We start from the raw sequence: 24,181 nt of genomic DNA, 5'->3' as shown, positions 1-24,181 counted from the left end.
GGTAAATATGACATTGTCCCTGCCATCAGGAAACTTATAAAATTCAGGGGAAAACAGACGGCTTTAAACAGATACTGCTGCTAAGAGAGAGCCAGTGTGTGTTGGAAGACAATGGATAAATCAATCGAAATGCCTTGAATTGGCCGGGTGGACACTGCCGAAGAAGTTGACTAAGAGGTATGTAGCAAGATAGGGGAGAGGAGAATCATGGGGGCGTAGGAGGGAGCCTGTTTGGCCAGCTTTGGAGGCCGCTCCTCCTGCAGTGAGCTGACCACCCGGCCAGTGAGTGGAAGGACAGCATGCTGTATGAAGAGGTCGGGCTCTCTCTTGTGGACAACAGGGACCCACCGAAGGACTCGAGGCCTAGGAAAACCACAGTCAGATTTGCATTAAAAACACAATTTAAGGGAGGTGCCTGGTTGGCTCATTAGGTGAAGCTCGGGATGCTTGATCTCAGGGTTCTAAGTTCCATCCCCACATTGGGTTTAGAGATTACGTAAAAAAAAATTTTTTAAAGACCATTCAGGAACCACTGGGTAAAGATGACAGTTGGAATGCAGCTGAAACACTAGAAGATCATTTTTTTCCAGAAAGAGCAAAACTAAGAGAGGAAACACAGGAAAGGGGGTGGGGGGGGTTTAACTGTCCAGAGAGGGTAGACACCTGAATAATAAGAATTCAGGGCAGCGGGAGGGAGGGAGCAGAGAAAAGTAAATTTGGAAATCTCAGAAAAATAATTGACTAACCCAGGATCTGAATATAGGAGTTTCCAGGTTGAAAAGGCCCACCAAACACTTGGTAAATGGATGAAAATATGCTGAGATACTTCACTGTGAAATTTCTAAACATTATTTCCGTAGAAGAAAAAATAAAAACAGACTGCATCCAAAGGACCACAGATAACCTTGGATTTGTTAACAACAACATTGGAAACCGAGAGACAGTGGAACCACACCTTTAAATTTCAACCTGGAGTTCTATACTCAGAAAGATTATGGGGCACCTGGGTGGCTTAGATGGTTAAGCATCCGACTTCAGCTCAGGTTATGATCTCGTAGTCTGTGAGTTCGAACCCTGTGTCGGGCTCTGTGCTGATAGTTCAGAGCCTGGAGCCTGCTTTGGGTTCTGTGTCTCCCTTTCTCTCTACCCTTCCCCTGCTTGCTAGCTCTTTCTCAAAAATAAATAAGCATTAAAAAATAAAAAGAAAAAATAATTATTAAGCAAAATTTTTGTTGATGGATAGAGAAAAATAGACCTAAATCTTCATTCTCCACAGTGGAACATCAATAGATACTGCCTAAAAGAGAAAAATCAAGAAGTAGGATCGTAAGCATGTTATCCAAAGATATGGAAAGAAATACCTGAAGAATCAGCTTTGAGAATTCAAAGTGCTTGTCTCTTGGGAATGTAATGTGCAGCGTGGTTACTATAGTTAGTGATACTGTGTTGTTTCCTTGAAATTTGCTGAAAGAGGAGACCTTAAGTGTGTACACACATCCGCATCATACACACAAAACGTAACTATGTGAGGCGATGGAGTGTGTTCATTAACCTGATTGTGGTAATCATTTCACAAAGCAGACATATGTCACATCATTGTATTGCACACTCTAAATATGTACAATTTTATCTGTCAGTTCTACCTAACAAATCTGAATAAAATAGAAATTTTTATTTATAAAGGAAAAAGAGAAACCTAGTTCTAGCTCTGTCACAAAGAATAGACGGGAAAGATGGAAACCTGGAAGCCGGGAGGTGGGAAGACAACTCGTTGTTGTAATCCCAGCAAGACCTGAACTAAGGCAGTAATGGGTTTGGGGCAGAGACGATTAACTTTGAAAAACACCTTAGAGGAATCAGGAGTTACGTTTTGTCTGCAGGTAGCCAAGTGGAGATATGTAGTAAACAGAGAACATTTCACCCTGGAACCTGGGAACTAGAATTATAAATTTAGAGTTGTAGTTAGAGCCACAGGAGTGGGAAGAAATTATATAGAAAAACCTGTGAAGGGAAAAGAAACAAAGGCCTCAGGCTAGAACATATTTTCCTGGACAGATTTTGATTGGGGTGGAAAAATCCCTCCCAAACATTCTGCCTCATTCAGTCATACATGTAGCACAGGTGAAAGAACTCTAGTATACATGCACTTTACGAGGGTAAATGATTAGATATTACATTCGGAAACAGTGTTGTTTGTGTTTCTAAGTATCTGTATCCCTTTTTTTCTTGGAAATGCCAAAGATGGTAATAACCATTTCTAGCTTTTGGAAAAATCCTGGGGAACTTTATTAACATACAAAATACACTGTTTTTGAATAGGTTTTTTTTTTTTACAATGTATTTTTGATACATAAGATCTAGTTTAACGTTTTCTTCAGCCAACCAGTATTAATATAATCTCTCCCTTCCTAATTTGGGGAAACTGGAACAGAACTAAGATAAAATGGTTCTCCAAGGCCACACAGTAAGAAGTTTTAGTTAAAAAATTTATCTCCTCAATTTGCTGATCCTTTTCAACTTTTAACTCATTGCATTGCATTTAACTCGTTGAGATTGGGCTGGAACTGGTCTTGAAAATTAAGGGTCAGTCTAGTCTTTTGGGTTTTTTTGTTTGGGAAAGAGTAGTGAGCATCTGGTGAGAACACCTTAACAACACAGCTAAAAAATTAGGGCATGGAGGACTGTGTACTTCCAAAGTTCCCCCAATTCTAAGCAGAAAAGAAGTTGCCTTGGAGGGTCTGTAACAAATTAGTTCCTTGGGATGATTTTGTAAAGCACTTGACTCTGTCAGTGGCTGACATTCAGAAAGATCTGAATTTAAAGAAGGGCTTTCTTATTGGACTCATTAGCAGTATGCAGCCATTTAGGGAAGGAAGGAGATTGTCAAATATTAATACATTTTATTAATGAAGCCCTAAGAATTTCCTAAATGGATCTAAATTTATTCTGTAGATTCTCTTTCAGTTTTTATAATCTTTTGGTACCAATTGGAGAATTTTATTATTTGTTTCTAAAATAGGGCAGAGATAAGAATAAGCCTTTATTACAATTGAATGAATGATGAATGCCTCTGTTAGTCAGAATTTATGTACTATAAGCTTTTATTATTTTAACAAAATTGACCCTTAAGGTATTTGGGTCCTCTTATTTATGTAAATATCTCAAAAAACATGAATTCCATCATTGCTTAGGAGACGTAGTTTTATAAATCAATGAAAACCACTTTGGAAAACAAGCAATTAATTAATTGCTTATAAAGTTAAACGTACATTTACTATACCACCCAGCAGTTCCACTCCTAGGCTTTCACCAAAGAGGTGTGAACACATTTATCTACACAAAGACTTGGACACAGAGATTTATAGTGGTTTTATTCATGATACCTCCGAACTGGCAACAATGCAAATGCCCATCAGTGGGTGTATGGATACCATGCGGCAAGAGAGTGGGATGATTTAAGGCGCACAACATGAGAATTCGTACTGTTTGATTGATATGTAATATAAAATTCTAGAAAAGGCAAAGCTAATGTATAGTGACAGAAAGCATCAGTGATTTCCTGGGCCCTGCCTCGAGGGATGGGGCTTGGCTGTAGGGAGCACAAGGAACTTTTTCAGGGAATGAGGGAACTTTTTGAAGTGATATTAATATTTTATATGTTCATAAAATATATCTGGGATTTGTGCAGCTATGGTGAGAGACACAGAGAAAGCTACCTTTGAAAGAAGAGTCTATTACTTATAGTCCCTAAGAGAAGGGGGCATGCCATCCAACGTGGCCACATTGGGAAGTTCCAGGGCTGGCCAGGAGGCAGAAGGAGCTATGGGAGAGCGGGGCCTGGAGCCTTTATTGTGGTGGTTTTCCTGGGAAAGATAAGGCAGGGCAAGATAAAAGTTTAGGTTGGCTAGTTTGAGTGATTTCAGCAGTTCAGGCTGTAGGGTGGTCCTAGTGGTCTAGAACCTGGCTCTGGGGTGATTTAGATGGGGGGGAGGGGGGTAGTATATGGACAAGTTATGTGACAGCAAGCTAATGGAGGTGGTTGGGGATGTGGACTTCAGATTGGTTTATTTGCGTATAGAAGGTGTGTTCACTAGGGGGTTGTTTGCCATCTCCAGGATTAGCTAGCCCTGGAAGGGGCACTGGGTCTTTTATACCTCAATTAAGTTGATTTGAAAAGTGAAAAAAAAAAAAAAAGCGTCCAACTTCGGCTCAGATCATGATCTTACAGTTTGTGAGTTCGAGCCCCGTGTCAGGCTCTATGCTGACAGCTTGGACCCTGGAGCCTGCTTCGGATTCTGCGTCTCCTTCTCTCTCTGCCCCTTCCCCACTTGTGCTCTGTCTCTCTCTGTCTCTTAAAAATAAATAAATGTAGGGGCGCCTGGGTGGCTCAGTTTGTTAAGCGTCTGACTTGGCTCAGGTCATGATCTCATGGTTTGTGGGTTTGAGCCCTGCCTCAGGCTCTGTGCTGACAGCTAGCTCAGAGCCTGGAGCCTGTCTTCAGATTCTGTGTCTCCCTCTCTCTGACCCTCCCTTGCTCACGCTGTCTCTCTCTCTCTCTCTCTCTCTCAAAAATAAATAAAAACATTTAAAAATTTTTTAAATAAATAAATAAATAAATATTTTAAAGTAAAAAAAAAAAGAGACGAGCAGCTGCCCAGTCACATTATTGTAACATACAAAGAGCCTGTTAATTACTCAAGACTTTATTACCTTTTTAAATATTTTCGTATTCCAAGTTCTCCTGGCCAAATTTATTATATTATGGCATTTATCTGAATGACACTGTATCAGGCAGGTGATGTATGATGTTTTATTCTCTAAGGAATAGTTCCCTAGAAATAATTATCTAGATTAACATCCACATTGCAGCTCTGATTGGTGTCCATATACGCACAAAGGAGCATGTGCTGAAACACACATTCACACCATGCGTTAATGTTAATAAGCTTGTTGAGCATGGAGCAAATGATTTTTATTTTTTCAGTAAGGTTCTTTGTCTAAATTTATTTTTAAGGCAAGGTAGCATAACAAAGACCAGGCACTATCTGCCTTAGGTTCCCTCAACTAGGAGTACATGGGAGATTTCCATTTCCAGAACCAGCAAGCTGTCACTTTTCAAATAACCAATTCACCTAATTTTCATTTTTAATCAACTCTTTAAATATGACGTATTAACTAAAATTAAAAGTAATCATGTGAGTGATTTACAAAGCATATTGTATTAAATCATGCTATAATTGATGGCATTACTCTTTGCATTCATTTTTCTTTTCCTTTCAGGTAGATTTTTCTTAGTATACTTTTCAACATTCAAATAAAAAAAAAGTCAGCTTATTGCTTTGGATTCTGTGTGTGTGTCTCTCTCTCTGCCCCTCCACTGGTCACACACACTCGCTCTCTCTCTCTCTCTCTCAATTTAAAAAATTATTAAAAGCCAGGCTATAATTATCAGATATTATATATACTCTGAAGGACACACTTCCTGCTGGTACTGTATCAGGGTGCCTTGAGTAAAGAGGCGTATTGACTTTGCTTGTATGATATTTGAAAAATACTGTTAGATCTTATGTGAATTTTTAATGCACCTTTTCCTCTAGCACATTTATGTAATGCACTTTTATTTCTAATCAGAAGATGCAAGATTATGATTATTCATAAGTTTTCTTTACTGAGCATTAGGCATAAATTATACATAATTTATTGATTTTCCATAATTAAAGTATAGAATTAAATACAGCAGTACTTTATGTGGCTGCGGAAGGCATTAGACTCCATTGGAACAAATTTTTGATTTGAAATACCAAAATATTGGGGGTACAGGTAAAATTATTTTAATGACACTCCTTATATAGCATTCCAGAACAATAATCTTAAAGACTTTTCTTTTTTCTTTTTTTTTCCTGATGACAAAAATAGTATTTGTTCACTAAGAAAACTTAGATATCCATAAACATAAAAAGGAAAGTGAATAGGAATTAATCCCCTTCTCAGAAATAGCTTTCATATTTAGTAGTTTTCTCATGCATATATGGGGAGAAATATTGAACCCTACCTCTCTGCAGCCAACCCCTTTCATACAAAAATGTATGGTAAGCATTTTTCATATTTTTAGTATTTTAAGGAACATTGTAATAGTTTTATTGTAAAAATGTATCCTAATTTACTTAGAGGCTTTACATTTGGAGTCTATGGCACCCTAAAGAATTCTAAAAAGGTAATAAAAATGATGATAATGAAGATGGATGGCAATATAGCTTTGCACATTATCATGCCGTCTTTCTGAAGTGGAAGGAAGGTCAGAATCAAAAGGAATGCAAAACCTTAAGGCTTAGGGTGCATATTGCAAAAATACCCCTCAGAGTCTCCGTGTGAATATCACTCCCCATTAGGTAGGTTGCCTTGTTTTGTTGGTTTCTTTTGCTGTGCAAAAAGCACAATTTTGTTGTTAGCTTTAATTGTTTGTTTTTGCTTTTGCTTCCCTTGCCTGAAGAAAAAAATGTTGCTAAGACTGATGTCAGAGAATTACTACCCATGTTTTCTTCTAGGAGTTTTATGGTTTCACATTTAGGCCTTGAATCCATTTTGAGTTTATTTTTTTGCATGGTATAAGAACATGACTCAGTTTCATTCTTTCATTCAATGTTTTCCCAACATTATTAATTGAAGAAACAGTCTTTTCCCCATTTTCTGTTCCTGCCTCCTTTGTCATACAGTAATTGACCATATAATCGTGGAGGGTTTTCTGGGCTCTCTATTCTATTCTGTTGATCTGTGTGTCTCTTTTGTGATGCTGCCATACTGTTTTGATTACCATAGCTTTGTAGTATAGTTTGAAATCTGGAATTGTGATGCCTCTGCCTTTGTTCTTTCTCAAGATCACTTTGGTGCTTTGGAATCTTTTGTGGTTTCATACAAATTTTAGTATTATTTGTTCTACTTGTGTGAAAAATGTTGGTATTTTGAAAGGGATTGCATTGAATCTATGATTACCTTGAGTAGTATGAAGATTTTAGTAATATTAATTCTTCCAGTTCATGAGCATGGAATATCTTCTCATTTGTTTGTGTTGTCTTTAATGTCTTTCATCAGCTAAGTTTTATAGTTTTTAGAAAAGTTTTACAGGTCTTTCAACTCCTTGGTTAAATTTATTCCTAGGTATTTTGTTCTTTTTGGTATGATTGTGAATAGATTGTTTTCTCAATTTCTCTTTTTTCTACGTCATTATTAGTGTATAGAAATACAGTAGATTTCTGTATATTTTGTATCCCACAACTTTACTGAACTCATTTATCAGTTTTAATACTAGAGTATTTAGGATTTTCTATATGTAATTTTATATCATCTGCAAATAGGGAAAGTTTTACTTATTCCTTACCAATTCGGATGTCTGCTATTTCTTTTTCTTATCTAACAGCTGCAGTAGGACTTTCAGTACTCTGTTGAATAAACATGGTAAGAGTGGACATCCTTGTCCTGTTCCTGACCTTAGGGGGAAGCTCTTAGTTTTTTACCATTGAGTATGCAGTTTAGGTGTGGGTTTTTCAAATATGGGCTTTGTTGTGTTGAGGTATGTTCCCTCTAAATTGACTTTGTTGAGAGTTTTATCATGAATGGATATGGTATTTTGTCAGATGCTTTTTCTGCATCTCTTGAGATGATAATGTGGTTTTTATCCTATCTAGTTAATGTGAGATATTATATTGATTGATTTGCAAATATTGAACCACTCTTGCATCCCTGGACTACATCCTATGTGATTGTAGTAAATAATTTTTTAATGTATTGTTGAATTTGGTTTGCTAGTATTTTGTTGAGGATTATTTAATCTGTTTTCATCAAGGATATTGGCCTATAGTTTTCTCTTTTTGTACTATCTCTGGTCTAAAATTTTGTTTATAATTTTTGCATTGATGTTATTGGGGATGTTGGTCTGGAGGTTTCTTTCCTTTTAGTGGCTTTTTGTCTGGTTTTAGTATCTGTATAATTCTGGCCTCATAGAATTAGATTGTTAGGATTCCCTCATTTTCAATTTTCTGAAGATATTTGTATATAATTAGTATTATTGCTTCTTTAAATATTCAGTAGAGTTCATCAAAACAACTATTTGGGACTGGAGTTTTCTTTGAGGGAAGATTTTTAACTAAAAATTCATTTTCTTTGAAAATATAGGTCTCACTTCATTTTTTTAAATTTACTTTTATTTTTATTTATTTTTTTTTATTCTCAAGTTAGTTAACATACAGTGTAGTCTTGGCATCAGGAATAACCCAATGATTCATCACTTACATATAACACCCAGTGCTCATCCCAAGAAGTGCCCTTCTTAATGTCCATCACCCATTGTACCCACCTCCCAACACCCCATCCCCATCAACACTCAGTTTGTTTTCTGTATTTAAGAGTCTCTTATGATTTTAAGGCTCACTTCTTGAGTGAGATTTGGTAATTTGTGTTTTTCAGAGAATTTGTTTATTTTATTTAAATTGTCAAATGTATTGCACAAATTTTGTTTGTAATGATCCCTATTATCTTTTTGGTAGCATTAGTGTCTATAGTGATGTCACCTCCCATTCCTGATATTGGTCATTTGTGTCTTCTTTCTTCTGATTAATTAAACTAAAGGTTTATAAATTTATTGATACTCTCAAAAAATCTGCTTTTGATTTAATTTATTTTTATCTATTTTTTTCTGTTGCTCATTTCACTTATTTCTTCTCCAATCTCTTACTTCTTTTCTTCCACTTTGGGTTAAATTTGCTTTTTCTGTTTTTTAAGATAGAAACTGAGGTCACTGACTTAAGATCTACTTTACTCAGAGAGATGATTAGTACTTTCAATTTCTTCCTATGTACTGCTTTTTGATATTATATTTGCATTTCACTCAGTTCAAAAGACTTTATAATTTTTATTTTGATTTCTTCTTTGAACCCATAGGTTACTTATAAGTATGTGATTTATTTGGAGATTTTTCAGATAGTATTTGTGTTTTTGTTTTGTTATCTACTTTAATTTCATTGTAGTCAGAGAACATACATTATATGACTTGAATCGTGACTGTATTGAGACTTGTTTTTATGGCCCAGAATATAGTCTGTCTTGATAAATATTTCATGCACTTTGAAAACAATGTGTAATCTGTTATGTTGGGTGGAATATTTTATGAATGTCAGTTAGGTCAATTTGACCTCTAATACCTTTAGTGATTTCTGTCTCATTGTTTATGAATTATTGTATATTTCTCCTTGCAGCTCTCTCAGTTTTTGCTTTATGTATTTTGAAGCTCAGTTATTTGGGACATAAACATTTGGGATTATGCTCTCTTTTTGACTAGTTGACCTTTTATAATTATGAAATGACTTTCTTATTGCCTGCTAATATTCATTGCTCTGCAGTCTATTTTTTCTGGTATTAATATAGCCATTCTACTTTTCTTTTGTCTACTACTAACATGATATATTTCTTCCATTCTTTTACTTATAATCTATTTGTATCTCCACATTTTAAGTGCCTTCTTGGGGCGCCGGGGTGGCTCAGTTGGTTAAGCAGTCCACTTCGGCTCAGGTCATGATCTCACAGTTCGTGAGCCCCGCGTCCAGCTCTGCTCACAGCTCAGAGCATGGAGCCTCCTTCAGATTCTGTATCTCCTTCTCTCTCTGCCCTTCTCCTGCTCCCACTCTGTCTCTCAAAAATAAATAAACATTTAAAAAAAAACTTTTAATGCCTTTCTCACAGGCAACATATAATTGACCCTTCCATATTTATTCAAGCATTATCTTTTATTATAATATGTAGATCATTTATATTTAATATTATTGTCAGTATGATTAGGTTTTAATCTATGTTCTTGCTACTTTTTTCTATTTTTCCCATTTGTTTTATTCTTTTTTTCATTTTCCCTTGAAAAACTGGATATTTTTATGATTCCATTTTTTTATTGGCTTTGTATCTAAAATTCTTTGTTTAATGACTGTAGGTATTGCTTTTGCATGTAAAATATACATATTTAACTTACCATAATGTACCTTCCAGTGATATTATACCACTTCACTGATAATATAAGAAATTTACAATTAAATACTTATCTTACTCCCCTCTCAATTTTGGTCCAAATTGGTATCATGTATCATTTTTACATATGTTATAAACCCCACATCATATTCTTAATTATTTTTATTTAAATAGTTATATTTTTAGGAGATTTAAATATTAAGAAAAAAGCCTTATATGCTTATCATGTAGTTCCAATTTCTAGTATTTTTCCTTCCTATATATAGATCCATATCCTAATCTAGTGTTTTATTCTTTCTGCCTAAAAGACATTGTTTAGCATTCTTATAATGTAGTGAATTTATAATGAATTCTTTTAGCTTTGTATTTACAGAAATATCTTTCATTTCTCATCTATTTGTTAAAGATACTGTCTCTGAACATAGAATTCTAGATTACAGGGTTTTTTTCTTACAGTATTTTAAAGATGCTGCTCCACTGTCTTCTCACTTGCATTGTTTCCGACAAGAAGTCCTCAATACATAAGATATGTTGGGATTGCCTTTAAAAACCTTTTTTTCCCCCACTATTTTTGACCAATATTCTTTGGTATAGTTTTCATGGGCTTTTGTGCTTCAGGTTTTTGAGTTTTTTAGATCTATATGTTTATGGATATACTCAAATTTGAAAAAATTTCTGCCATTATTTCTAAAATGAATTTTTTTTGTCTTTCCATCTTTCACCTCTCCAATTACTGATATATTTAGGCTGCTTGAAGTTGCTCTGTTACTCACTAAACATTTCTTCTTTTCTTCTCTATTTTTATTCTCACCTTCTGAGTTTCATTTTGGAAAATCTCTATTACTATGCCTTCAAGTTTGCTAACGTGTTTTTTTTTTTGACATGACTAATATGTTGTTAATCCCATCCAATGTATTTTCATTTTAAATATCATAGCTTTCATCTCTGTAAATTTTATGTGGGTCTTTTTAATATCTTTCCTATCTATATTTAACTTTTTGAACATATGAAGTATAGTTATTACTTAATTACAATTTGAACTTTGACAACTAATTCTAATATCTGTGTCAGTTCAGGGTCAGTTTATTATTTTTTGTATTATGGCTCATGTTTTCCTGCTTCTTTGCATGCTTAATAATTTTTAATTAGATGTTAAATATTATGAGTTTTACCTTGTTGCATGATGGATATTTTTGTAGGTCTGTAAATATTCTTGAGTTTTGTTCTAAATGCACAGTTAAGACACTTGGAATAGTTTGTTCCTTTTCAGTCTTGCTTTAAGATTTGTTACATGAAACCAGAGAGGGGCACATGGGTGGCTCAGCTGGTTAAGCATCCAACTGTTGATTTCAGTCCAGGTCATGATCTCACAGTCATAAGATTGAGCTCCATGGTGGGCTCCATGTGGGGCTCAGCACTAGGCATGGAGCCTGCTTAAGATTTCTCTATCGCTTCTCGGCCTTTTGGCTAAGATCGAATGAAGATTTCTCTCTCTCTCTCTCCCTCTCTCTCTCTCTCTCTCTCTCTCTCTCTCTCTCTCTCCTTCTGCCCCCCCCCCCCTTGCATGCACTTCCATACATGGGTTTGTTGTCTCCCTCTCTCTCTCTCAAACAAAAGAAACCAGAGAAATACTTGGTGTAGGACTGAATTAAATTTTTCCCATTACTAAGTCAAGACCCTTTTTTGTGCTCTACTTGATGTCCTGAATTAGGGGGTGTTTACAGTCTGGCTGGTGGGAATAGGCAATATTCTTGCCCCACTGTGAATGTTGAGCAACTTGGATCTTCTCCTGACCAAAGGTAGTTTCACTTGCATGTGCTGAGCAGTATGTAAGCAAATTCTTGATGGAGACCCTCTTCATTGCTCTGTCTTTCTCTTTCTACAGCTCTCTTTTCTCCATTACTCTGGGAATCTCCACCAGGGTTCTCCCTTCCTGCAGCATTGCCATAGGGCTGTTTCCTGTCTCCCAGGAGATAGGTCTTTTGTGATCTGATGTCCAGTGTTTTGAAATACTGTTTCACATATTTTGTCTATACTTTTCAGGCAGGAGGACAAATCTGGACTCTGTTACTCAATCTTGGCTATAGCATAAGTCATGCCTTTTAATTTTGGCCAATTTTCTGTTTAAAAGCATTTACAATTTTAAATAGAAAAATTCATGTCTTTACCTTCATGGCTTCTGTCTTTGGTGTCATGCTAGAAACACTTTTGTGTTTGATGGCGTTTAAGATATTTACCTTTTTTTCCCAATGTCTTTAATTGCCTTATTTTTATATTCAAATACTTTGAATATATATTTCTAGACAATTTGGAAAATAGCTTGTATTATAGACAAATTGGAAAACTGCTAAAGACAAAAAACACATGTGATGCCTCAACAAACACATTGCCAAAACACATCTTAACATATTGCCTGTCATGCATTTTGCTAAACCTTTGTTTTTTATATAGTTGTAATCCTACGGTGTATGTCATTTAGGGTGTTCACTCAGTGCATTTTCCATTGTGGCACATAATCTCCATAATTGTATCTTAATGACTGAATTAGATTTCATCAAATGAGTATATTGCAACTATACTGCCTTTACCTATATTAAACATTTTAGTTATTTCTTCTTAAATAGAGTATATGAAATATAATTATCTGGCAGGGCATTTTTAGGGGATCTCAGTTCTGTAGACTTTCACATTTCCGTGGCCTTCTCTGGGCAGAGATGCTGATATAATTCCTCTCTCATAGTGTCATTGCTGCCCACACTAGTACATTCAGTAACATCCTGTCTGTATGAAATAAAACATTAGTTTCTTAATAGTTCAGTCCATCTCTTACTACTCCTACAATTATAAATAGGAAGAATTTTTAAAGAGCTTATAATTTGTATTTTTCATGTCTATGAACAAGGCATCTGAATTGTCTTCTAATTATTATTTGTGCTTGATTATTTTTAGGGACGTTGTTATTCAAGTCAAATACATCATAATGCAGAATTCTTCATCAGTACCACCAAAAGATCAACAAGGTAAGATGAACCATGCTGAGGAAAATGGTCATGTGTGTGTTATAAACAGTTTTAATTGATACATTCAAGGCCACTGTCCTCTGACCACAGATAATTTATTTCCGGGAACTAAGAACAAAATCCTAATTATATAGGAAAGCTGATTTCTCTTGATAAATTACTGAAGTGTATATACAGACATGTATCCTTGACTAAGAACTTGGGAGCAGGGTCAGCTCCTCCCACATAAAACTCACTGAGCCCAGCCTATTAGATGGCACTTAGTTGACACTAATAGATGTCAAATGAAACTGTGGAGTACTGGCTTTGGTGAAGCCGAGTCACATGTGTTTTAGAGAGAAGACTGCATATGTGTATATATGTATAAGATGCGCACACAACAGATATGTAGAGAAAGGGGATATTCACTTATATACTTCTTTGACTTGTCTTCCCATAGTCATTTCAAAAGAAACATAAGAAACACCATTCTACAGCACCATATGATTTATAAAAAGAAAATCATGGTTTTTTAACAAGAGCTCCTGGAGTTTTCAGAAAAGCAGTTTACAGGTGGAGATAGAGTCTTTTCTGAGTGAAGAGTAATTAAATTTCCTTCACTGTAAAGGGCAAACTCCAAACTTTAGTAAGAATTCAAGTCTTTCACTTGCCCCTGCATATTCTCTTATACACAGAAGAGAAGTTTTGATATGTTTGTGAGAAAAATAATGTCTTTAATGATGCAAAATTGAGCTTCCCTTGGGGAAGAGACAACTTAGCGAATGGAGGGAATTTTCTATAAAGAACCCTTAACAGAAGCAGACACTCTTTGATCTCTCTACCAGAAGCAAGGGCAGCGCCATAACTGTTAAGAGCATGGAGTGTGGCATCATCAGGGAAACACAAATCAAAACCACACTGAGATACCACCTCACACCGGTCAGAGTGGCTAAAATGAACAAATCAAGAGACTATGGATGCTGGCGAGGGTGTGGAGAGATGGGCACCCTCCTACACTGTTGGTGGGAATGTAAACTGGTGCAGCCGCTCTGGAAAACAGTGTGGAGGTTCCTCAAAAAACTACCGATAGAACTCCCCTATGACCCAGCAATAGCACTGCTGGGGATTTACCCAAAGGATACAGAAGGGCTAATGCATAGGGGCACATGTACCCCAATGTTCATAGCAGCACTTTCAACAATAGCCAAATCATGGAAAGTGCCTAAAAGGCCATCACCTGATGAATGGATCAAGAAGACATGGTATATATATATACAATGGAGTATTACATGGCAATGAGAAAGAATGAAATATGGCCATTTATAGCAAAGTGGATGGACCTCGAGGGTGTCATGCTAAGCGAAATTAGTCAGGCGGAGAAGGACAGATACCATATGTTTGCACTCATAGGTCTAACAGGAGAAACCTAACAGAGGGCCATAGGAAAGGAAGGGGGAAAGAGAGTTGGGGAGAGAGAGGGACACAAATCATGAGAGACTATTGAATACTGAAAACAAATCAAGGACTGAAGGGGGAGGGAGAGGGGAGAAGGGAGTAATGGTCATGGTTGGGGGCACTTGTGGGGAGAAGCACTAGGTGTTATATGAAAACCAATTTGACAATAAACTATTATAAATTAAAAAAAAAAGAGCATGGAATCTGGGTTTGACACTCAGTTCTGCCGCTGATGTGCATGTCTTAGGTACATTACTTGACTTCAGCTTTCTCATCTATAAATCTATAAAATGAACATAGTAAGTACTACCCTGTAGGTCATATAGATATTAAAGGAGAAATAGATGTAAATCACCTACATATTCCATATTGCATGGTGGGCACTGTAAGATGGTACTGGCTCTGCTCTTCGTGGTTGTTTTTATACCTGTGCCTCCTCTGTCTCTGGAGGCTGATGCCATGAGATGAACATGGCTGCCTCCTGCTTCAGGGGCTACTGGCCTTAAAAGGCCAAGCGTGATCCAAGGTGACCCAAGGGACGTAAACACAGAGCAGACCTCTGGCTTAGTGCTCATTGAGACATTTGGCCAAAGGGACGGTAAAAGTGTCTGAAACTCACACAAGATCCATCCACAGACATGAGAGCATGAAAGGACATGGGATGACAGAGAGGAGAGCAACCCTAACTAGAAATAAAATGTGCGCATTTCCTGTGAGTGTTTTCTGGTTTATATCTTTGGAGGATTTCTGCAGTGGTAGGTAAGCTGATCCAGGGTTTGGAAACTTAATGTCCTCGTTGGTATCACCGTCTTCATCTGAGCAAGAGGTGTGACTTCTTACAAGGAAAAGCACTGGACCAGATGTCAAGAGAGCTGCCCTCCTTTCCCTCATCTGCTGCCAACAAGCTGTGGAAACTCAGACCAGTTATTTTGCTCAAGACTCAGTTTCTCCATTAGTAAAGCCAGGATTAGTAGGCATTCTTTTCCATCTCTAAAAGGTTGTAAATCTGTGTGAGTAATTAAGCAACGAGCTGCTCAGTTTCCGGCTGATACAGGGAAGTGAAGCACGGCACCATTCACACCTCCTGCCTACTTGGTTTCTCATCAAACCTTGTTTTATTTGTTCTGTTTTGTTTTGTCTACTTCTTGAGCTGATGTATAAGCTTAGTTACCTCAGTGGACTTGGCCAGAAAATAAGACCCTTCAAGCCTAGCTTCAGTAGGTCTAGTAGATACTTGGTCAGTCTTTTCTGGGACCAAAGATGCTTAAGCCTCTGACCTGGAATTTAACCAAGAGAAAGATAGAATAATGAAAAGAGCTCAATTAATCAAGTGCCTCCCGGGTAATAGTCACTCTACCCAAAACTTTATATCCTTTGTTTTAATCTAATCCCACCATAAATTAGATATAGTCTTTAGGCCAAAAAGTTCAGGGAGATTGGTTACTTTTACCAAGATCACCAATCAGTTAAGTGACTGAGTTAAGATTGAACCCAGATCTGTCAAAATCCAAAACTCACTATTTGGCCTCTGTGTCACACTGTAAATCTGTAAAGAATATTTCTAATTATATTTTTAGATTATTCCCCTTTTTCTTCTCTGATCAGACATACTAGTTTATATTTCTGTCATCAAATATAATCAATCATGTGACATGAGGAATGTGCTAGGCACATGTCATTAATTAAATGCTGAGTAATTTACTTAACACACCATTGATGCCTCCTATAAAGTATGATAACTTTTAAATTTCAGACCTGTAAACACACATATGTATATTAATGTATGACATTTGGGGCAGAGTTGTGGGGCTTAAGAAAATCCAATGCATCACATACTATCTCCTGTTATTTCAGTGGTGGAAGCACACTTAATGAACACCAGTGTAATACTTACCCAGGAACCATGTCAGATTCAAAGATCGGAGTGATCCAAAGATAAATCAGACATCTTGTGCTTTTACAAAACACAAAATCCTATTAGAAGAGCAGACATGTATGTAATTAACTAGAATACACGTGACAAATGATGTACTGGAAGTCAGTATGACATACTTTGAGAACATGGCTGAAAGGCCAGAAGCTTTGAGGCTGACATTTTGGTCAGGAAACACAACAGAGGAGACGACATTTGTTCAGGACATTAACACATGTATAGAAGACAACCAAGTGGAATTTAGGGGTCAGAGGATATCGGCTTAAAGCTGGGAAAGAACTAGTGGAAACTAATTAGAAATTTTAGTGCCTTCTATTTAAATGTTTTCTAATTTTGGATAAAGAGATTTAATATTGTAGTATTACTCTAATGATAATTTCTACTGTATTAAAATCTTTTCCATTATAATTTAGTGTCATCATTATTCCTTTCTGTGTGAAGGTATTATAGAATCTCCAGAAGTTCATTAGATTTATTTCATTACGATTTTCTCTTCTCATGCTTTCAGGATCTGGGGGTAAGATTTGTGATTTTCCCATAACTTTCTGGGTTTTGGTTCGATATTTTCAAATGATAAAATAATAGAAATATAATCTTTTTTGTTTGATGTTTTCAACAATAAGACAATAGAAATACAAGGACACGTATTTTATGTTAGAAAATAGCAAATTGTAGCAAATAATAAAACATGTTTTTGAAAAATACAAAAGGCATGAAAACAAAAGGAAAAGGCCAACTACAATTGTTGTAACTTCTACTTTAAATTTGTTGACAGACAAAACCACTGCAGTGATTGAAATTGCACAGGAATGTACTTACTTGCCAGATAAGGAAACTCACACAAATGGGCAGCTTTGCCAAATGGGTCCCTCACAGGGACAGTTTATGTTTGCTGTGTGTTAGAAAGCAGTTCACTGTGGTGATGCCAATTAAGAATTGAAGTTTGCACCTTGGAGAAGACAGGATGAATTTTCAGCCTTCGCATAATTGGTTAAAACAAGTTCTGCTGTTCATTGGGCAGGAAGGAGTCTTCATTTAAGCCCAGGGAGGGGTCAGTTTTACTGGAGTCATTCAAAATTCTTAGTTTTGCCCAGGCAAGTCTGCTGCTAGTAGGAAGGTCTTCTTATATGTATATTCTAACACTTTTCTCAGCTCTGTCTGAACACATTAGCATTGTTTAAAGATAATTTCCAAATTGTGAGTGCTATTTTTATTCAGTGAGACTAATAATAAAGCGGGGTGAGAACACAGCAGATGCTTTGAGGCCAGGGGGTCTTAATGACCCCCTTTGGAACCACTGCAGTTGGTTAAATACGCACTGTCAACCCTTGCTAATTTTCAAAACCTGTACAGTATTTCACTGCAGTCATAGCCATTACTATGTATCATGTGAATTGAGATTTGGATCCGAAAATAAAAAAATAACACTGGATTTTCTGACTTAATAAAATACTTTGAAGATAATTATAAAAATATAAGACTTAAAAATACATACTTAGAACCAGACATAAACATTCTGGTACTCGTGAAAAGAGCATGTTAGAACTCAAGGAACACTTGGGAAACTAGTGAATACTCATATTTCTTTTAAGTTTAGAAAAATGATCTTATTTTAGACTCCTTGTACCAAGTTCTTTATAAACTTCTTGATGAATATTTTTGTCTTTGGCAGCCTTGAAAGCACTTTGGCATGTAGTGGCTTCTCATATATACATTAAATTGTGTTGAAAATACTTTAAACTCAACTTCAAAAGCATCATATGACTTAGATGCTGTGAAAACATTTTAATCTTTGCTTCTTGATGAGACACCAAGGTGGAGTTCCCAAGTCTGTGTGTTCATTTAGCAAATATTTATTGCCTTTGGAGAGGCCATGAGCAAAGACCACAGGGGAAGAAAGGAAACCCAAATTAAGCTCTGCTGTTATGCTCCAGTTCAGTGAAGCCTACTGCCTATCAAGCGGTTCGCTTTTTATGAGGGTTTAACCTAAAAATGGTCCATTATTATTATCTAACTACAGTTTGACTCTTTCCAACATGGTATTAAAGCTGCTTCTTAAGCTCCTGTCCCATTTTTGTCTTTTCCTTCTCTCCTCTCTTCCTCCCCTCCCAATCTGGTGAAAGACTGAATATTCAACTAAGAGCTGGAGCCCTTCCTTTTAGGCTCTGGGATCTTGGCTAAATCAGTGAGCCTCAGTCCTTTCATCTTTCAAATGGGGATATTATTTCTTTCTCTAGAACAGCGAATGAGATAAGGTACAGTTGATTCCCATCATTCACAGTTGACACATTCTATAAAGTCACCACATACACTGAACTGTTGGTCCACAGCATTTGGGTTCCTGCGAGCCTCTGGTTATAACACATTTTCATTAACTATTGATACAGGACATTGTTTTATGTTGAGTCCTTAACCTTGAACTCACAGACACAGTAATATATATCTTGTCTGGACAAAACTTACATAACATATGCATTTTTACTGCAAGGCACATCATCGTCTTCTTACACTCAGGGACACTGGAAAACACAGCTTCACTCTGCTTGAGGGCTATTTTAAACAGTAAAATCACCAACCAAAAGGGAAAAAAAAAATAAGAAAAACGTGACACTGTAGGCCACGAAAATGACACTTGTCATTGTAAGGGTAGAGCTGAAACAAGGCAGAGCATCAGCTACTACTGAGAATGTGCCCATGAAGTGACTCAATTTTTTTTGCCTGTGCATGTTCACAAATGGCCATGAGAGGGTCATCAGTATGGATTTGGGGACTGCAAATAAATTGTAGCAAGCAGGCAAATTTGTACATACAGAATCTGCACATGATCAACTGTATACAATGCACCTTTTAAAGTAACGAAGAATAAGTTACTTTGGGTAACATTTAACTCTGATATAAGAATTTTGTGCTAAATTGAGATTATCAGTGTCAAGTTAATAAAGTAATAAATATATTATTTGCAAGAGACCACAAGTGCTTAGCTCAGTAAAGCTGTGAATACAACTATTATTGCAAATTATTTAGCTCTTCAGCCTTCACATTTAATGCACAGTAGCAAGGAGAACCACTATAATTTGATGCTTTGCGTTTAGTGGTTAACACGACTTTGTGACCTCATTATTAGAGGGGAGGGGGGCACATTCCCTACATATTACCAAAATGTTTTGTTTCCAGATATGTGACATTCATATGGAAACATTTTGATCTTAGCTAGGGGTGTAAATGCTGTTCTTGGACTTTTGGTACCATTTTGTGTTGCAGACCAAGTACAAATTGACATTTTCAAGCTGGTTTTGGTTAACTACTTAATGTTGGCAATTGGAACTTTCCAGTGTAATAACCTCTGCAAAACCCCACCATGGGTTAATAGTATGTTATGCTGTTGACAGAAGTACAAATGGAAAACACACACATACCTACAGAAATTTCCTCCTGGAACAAAATGGAAATGACCTGGGTGGCCTAAAGCTTACCAGGTAGACATTATAATGGAAGTTACTTTCCTATTTTGAGATAAAATGCTAGAGTTTGGAATAGTCTTGTTAGTAAATAAGGTTAGTAGAATTGTTGTTGTTTGAAATAGCCATCTTTCCACCTGCTTAAAAAGCAGGCTACTAATCGGACAGTCTGCTCGGGCATGTATCAATGTCAGTGTGGCCATTTGGCAGCAGAGTCTCTCAGAAACTCCAATTACCCATGCAAATATATTTCATAGCATCACATTCCACTTTGTCAGAACCCCTGCTGCCTTTATATTATTAACATAAATGCAGGTGCAAATAGCATTTATGTTCTTTGATAGAAAGCAGTTGGAGACATTTCACTGAGGGACACAACACTTTCAGATTGTGTACATCTGTTCAAATAATGTATCCAGCCCCAGTGACATGAACACAGGGTGGAAACATCTGCCCCTGAGACCATTTGCCATATAGCAGATGCTTACGTCTTTATTTATGCAGATGGTTGGTATGATGAGTTGAGCTAGAAGCGAAGAAGTTTGACAGAGGTATTTAGGACACTATGCAAGCCAGAAATATAAACTAGACATTTCATGTTTGCAAAGGTCTAATACTATGAAGGAGAAGGATGCATAAATCTTTTAATGCTTTAATAGCATAAACATACTGTTCATCTATAAATTAATTGGCACCAAGATCCTAAAAGTGTTTACAGAAATTCCAACATCCAACTTACACTAGAAACAGAAACTTCCGAGTTTCATTTCAATAAAATAATGTAAAGTGATTTTATACTACCAAGAAAAACTTGGGATGACATTTCTTAAAAGTAGGGGGAAGCACAAATGCCATTAGTGTAAATATAATTTATGAGATATTCCATGAATATAAAGTAAAATAAATTTCTGAAGTGTTACACCTTTATAAGATTTTTGTCAAACATTTTATCATTTAATCTGTATTCTAGCATTTCCAACTACTAATATTTAAATTATAACTGATATTTTTATTAGGATAAGTTACCTTTAAATGCTTTCTTTTCAAAACTCTGTCCTATAGATCTGCCATATTACATTCTCATTGAAAACAACAATGAAGGAAGTAAAAACTGCCAGAAGCTAGACAATTCCAGATTTTATCTTCTGTTCTCATTTACACACACAACAAAAAAAATCATAGAATCTCAAAAGAGCTGGGATATTAGATTTCATCTAGTTCAGCAGTTCTCAAACTTTTTAGTTTCAAGACCCCTTTATACTCATAAAACTTTCAGGCCTCTAAAGAACATTTGTTTATGTCTGTTATATTATCCATTGGTATTTATTATAATAGAGATTGAAAACGTAAAATATATATATTTGTGAATTCATGTTAAAATAATCATTAAAGCCTAACATAAATGACGTATTTTATATAATTAAAAACTGTTAGCAAGAAGACTGGCATTGACTTTTGGTTTCATTAAAACTGTCAGAGTCTCATATCCGGTTAGTCTACATTAGGTATGTTGTGATATGTCCTTTATGTTGAAATGTTTGTAAAAAAAATCTAGCTTTACAGTAACTGGAAGCGGAAGGAGCATATTAATAGCCTTTTCAGATAATTAGGGATATTTTTCTTTGCTACAACACCAGAATGTTTCTGATAACTATAACTGACTTTAAACCAATCAGGTAACCCCTTAAAGTTTATTTGTGATGTGAAATTTGAAACCATGTCAAGGTACTTCTTGTATTGTTACTTTTTGGTCTTACGCTTGAGTGAGTCTTTTCCCCATCTGTGTAACATCGTGTATTGGGTATTTGGGGGGCAGGAGGGGGGAGCATTTCTTGAGTTTGCAGATCTTCTATACATCCTTTTATCCAGTATTCTAGAAGTCCTATTTGTTAATGGAACCACCGATCTCATCTGAAAAATATTGAAGCATTTGAAAGTTTCAACCTCCTGGTGATGGATTCAAGATTTCCCAAATTCTAACTGTCACTTGGAAGAATAATTTTTATCACGGGCAACGGTTACCATCAGATGTTTTTTCTTCTTATAGTGACAAGCTCTGTCTGTTCACTTTTGAGAAAATGTCTGCCAGACATGTAAGTTTGCCCGTGTGTCTGCCAGCTAGCCTTTGAAGTAAAAACAGTATTCCGTGACAGAAGTCACTGGTTGAGCTTCACAACCCAGGGGCACAAGTGCTTTGCCTCCAGGCAACGGTCTTCCTTCCGTGTGCAGCAGAGGTGCTCTAGGAGTGTGAGCCATTTCATCACACAGAACTGTAAAAAGGCACGTAAGGATCATGGTTTTTGTAAAACTAAAATTTTGGAGCGCTTCTGTGTTGTGCTGAGAGAGTGTGTTGGCAAAGAAGATGGCTAAGTGGACAGTTCGCTGCCGCTGCCTGAATTCAGACTAAGGTGCAGCGCAGTTTTACCTAATCCTCGCCTTTGCCCTACCACGGCAGCATACGCAGAGGTGAGCACACTGGAAAAGGCAAATGACATCTTACTATTAGTATGAGAAGAGAGTGATGGGACCCTTCCCAGGGTTTTCAGACCACACTTTGAGAACTGATGGTTCAGTGTAATCCTTTCTTGTTAAAGGGGGCAACTAAAGGGAAATGAAGATTATTATCTTGCTCAGACCTTTTCCAGTAGCAAAAGGAAGAGCCAAAGCCAGACCTCTGCTCTCCTTCTTTCATGTAATGAAATTTGTTTGCTTTTCCCTGAGGAACTCCCTCTCCCTCCATTCCACCAAGAAATGGAAAATTCCCTGGATTCAAACCATAGGCCACAGCACTGACATTTGATCAGGTTTATTAAAGGGGTAGGACTTGCCACACGAGGAATCCAGAAATTCACCATTTTTAGACTTTTTCATTTAGTCCCAATGTGCTTCAGTTACTTCAATTTTAGAAGCAGCTGGTATGGGATTAGAAAATGTATATTATTTCTAAAATTATAAAAGACCTTTGTAATGATTTTTTTCTTCATTTTTGCACATCACAAAAGTTTCATTAAACTTGTTGTGTGACTACTGTGTACCAGATACTGCTCTAGAGACTGAGGTCCTGGCCGTGACCAAAATCAGCTCCTGTTTCTTGGAGCTTATATTCTAGCAGGAGGAGACACGTAATGGCATTGCAGTATGATGAAGGATAGTTAAAGCAGAGAAAGAAACAGCAGGTGACTGCATGGGGCTGAGCAGGCACTTCTAGACAGGAGTGGGGGGAGACTGGAAGCTCGCTGATGGAGGGTCCCTGAGCCAGCGCAAACGGTGTGGAGAGAAGCACGGGACGCAGAAGCGTGGGAACACTCCCATTTCCTTATTCTAAAATGCACATTTTTTCACATTTTAGTGTCTCAGGACTTGAGGTGGATGAGTTGTATATTTAGAGTGACAGTGCTTCTCGCTCTTTTCCCCTTACCCCAGAATAGGTAAATTTATTTATGTTACAGAATTAACATATGAGAGTTTAGAAAGAGAAAGAAGGAACAGTAAATGAGTTCCCACTTGATCACTTCTCTTTTCTCCATGAGGTCTTAGTCCCTCCAGGATGCTCTCGCAAAGTACCATAGAATACATGGCTTATTATAGATGACATAAATTTATTTCTCATCGTTCTGAAGGCTGAAAGTACAAGACCAAGGTGCCAGTGTGGTCAGATTCTGGTGACAGCTGTTGGGGAAGAAAAATTTTTCCTCTACTCTTTTTGATTCTTTCGCTAATCCAGTAATCAAATTAACGTAGGATAAGCGAAAAACAAATTTAATTATATATGAATGGAGGCCCCACAAAGACAGTGAGACCATAAAACAAGTCACACAGTTGAGGCTTATAGGCCTCCCTAACCTAAGGAACAGGACAGGGCCTGAGGCTCCAAAGGGAAGGAGGGTTACTCCTAGGATGATAAGAAAAGCAGATGTTTGGTACTTACATATCTGCCCTGTCATACAGATAGGGCATTCAGGTAAAAGTTCTCTCTGGCAATAGCTCTCTCTTGAAGCCAGGCCCCCTAGCAAAATTCTCTTGGGTAGTTAGGAGAGGTACAAGTTTTTCTGGAGTCTTCTGGATCTTGATTACATTCAGCTCAAAATAATCCATTTGCCAAAGTAGCATATTTTGGGGTCACGTATTCTGTTGTCCTTTATAGTTCCCTTCTAGTTTGCAACCTGCCATCTTATTATATCCTCACATGGCAGAAAGAAGGCAAGAGAATTCTGTGGGGTCTCTTTTATAAAGACATAATTCCTTTTCATAACAGTTCCATCCTTATGACCTATTTACCTCCCAAAGATCCCACCTTTTAATACCATTACAATGGGACATTAAGATTT

General features: G+C 36.7%; 1 protein-coding gene across 7 annotated transcripts in view; it reads left to right on the top strand.

Moving 5' to 3' along the window:
• The window catches only part of ZNF438 (zinc finger protein 438), a 174,523-nt gene that overhangs the window by 135,039 nt on the left and 15,303 nt on the right, over window positions 1-24,181 (top strand). For 5 of the 7 annotated variants that reach the window (XM_029954348.1, XM_029954352.1, XM_029954349.1 and 2 more), the window contains one exon: window positions 12,958-13,028. In XM_029954348.1, the coding sequence (XP_029810208.1) occupies window positions 12,958-13,028 (71 nt within the window). Of the gene's footprint in view, window positions 1-12,957; window positions 13,029-24,181 lie in introns of those variants that run through there. The other 2 variants (XM_029954354.1, XM_029954353.1) reach the window with 1 other exon arrangement.

Source organism: Suricata suricatta, chromosome 10 (genome assembly GCF_006229205.1).
Source record: "Suricata suricatta isolate VVHF042 chromosome 10, meerkat_22Aug2017_6uvM2_HiC, whole genome shotgun sequence".
Classification (NCBI taxonomy): domain Eukaryota; kingdom Metazoa; phylum Chordata; class Mammalia; order Carnivora; family Herpestidae; genus Suricata; species Suricata suricatta.
Note: the sequence above shows the minus strand (reverse complement) of the source record. Positions and strands in the feature narration are given on the sequence as shown.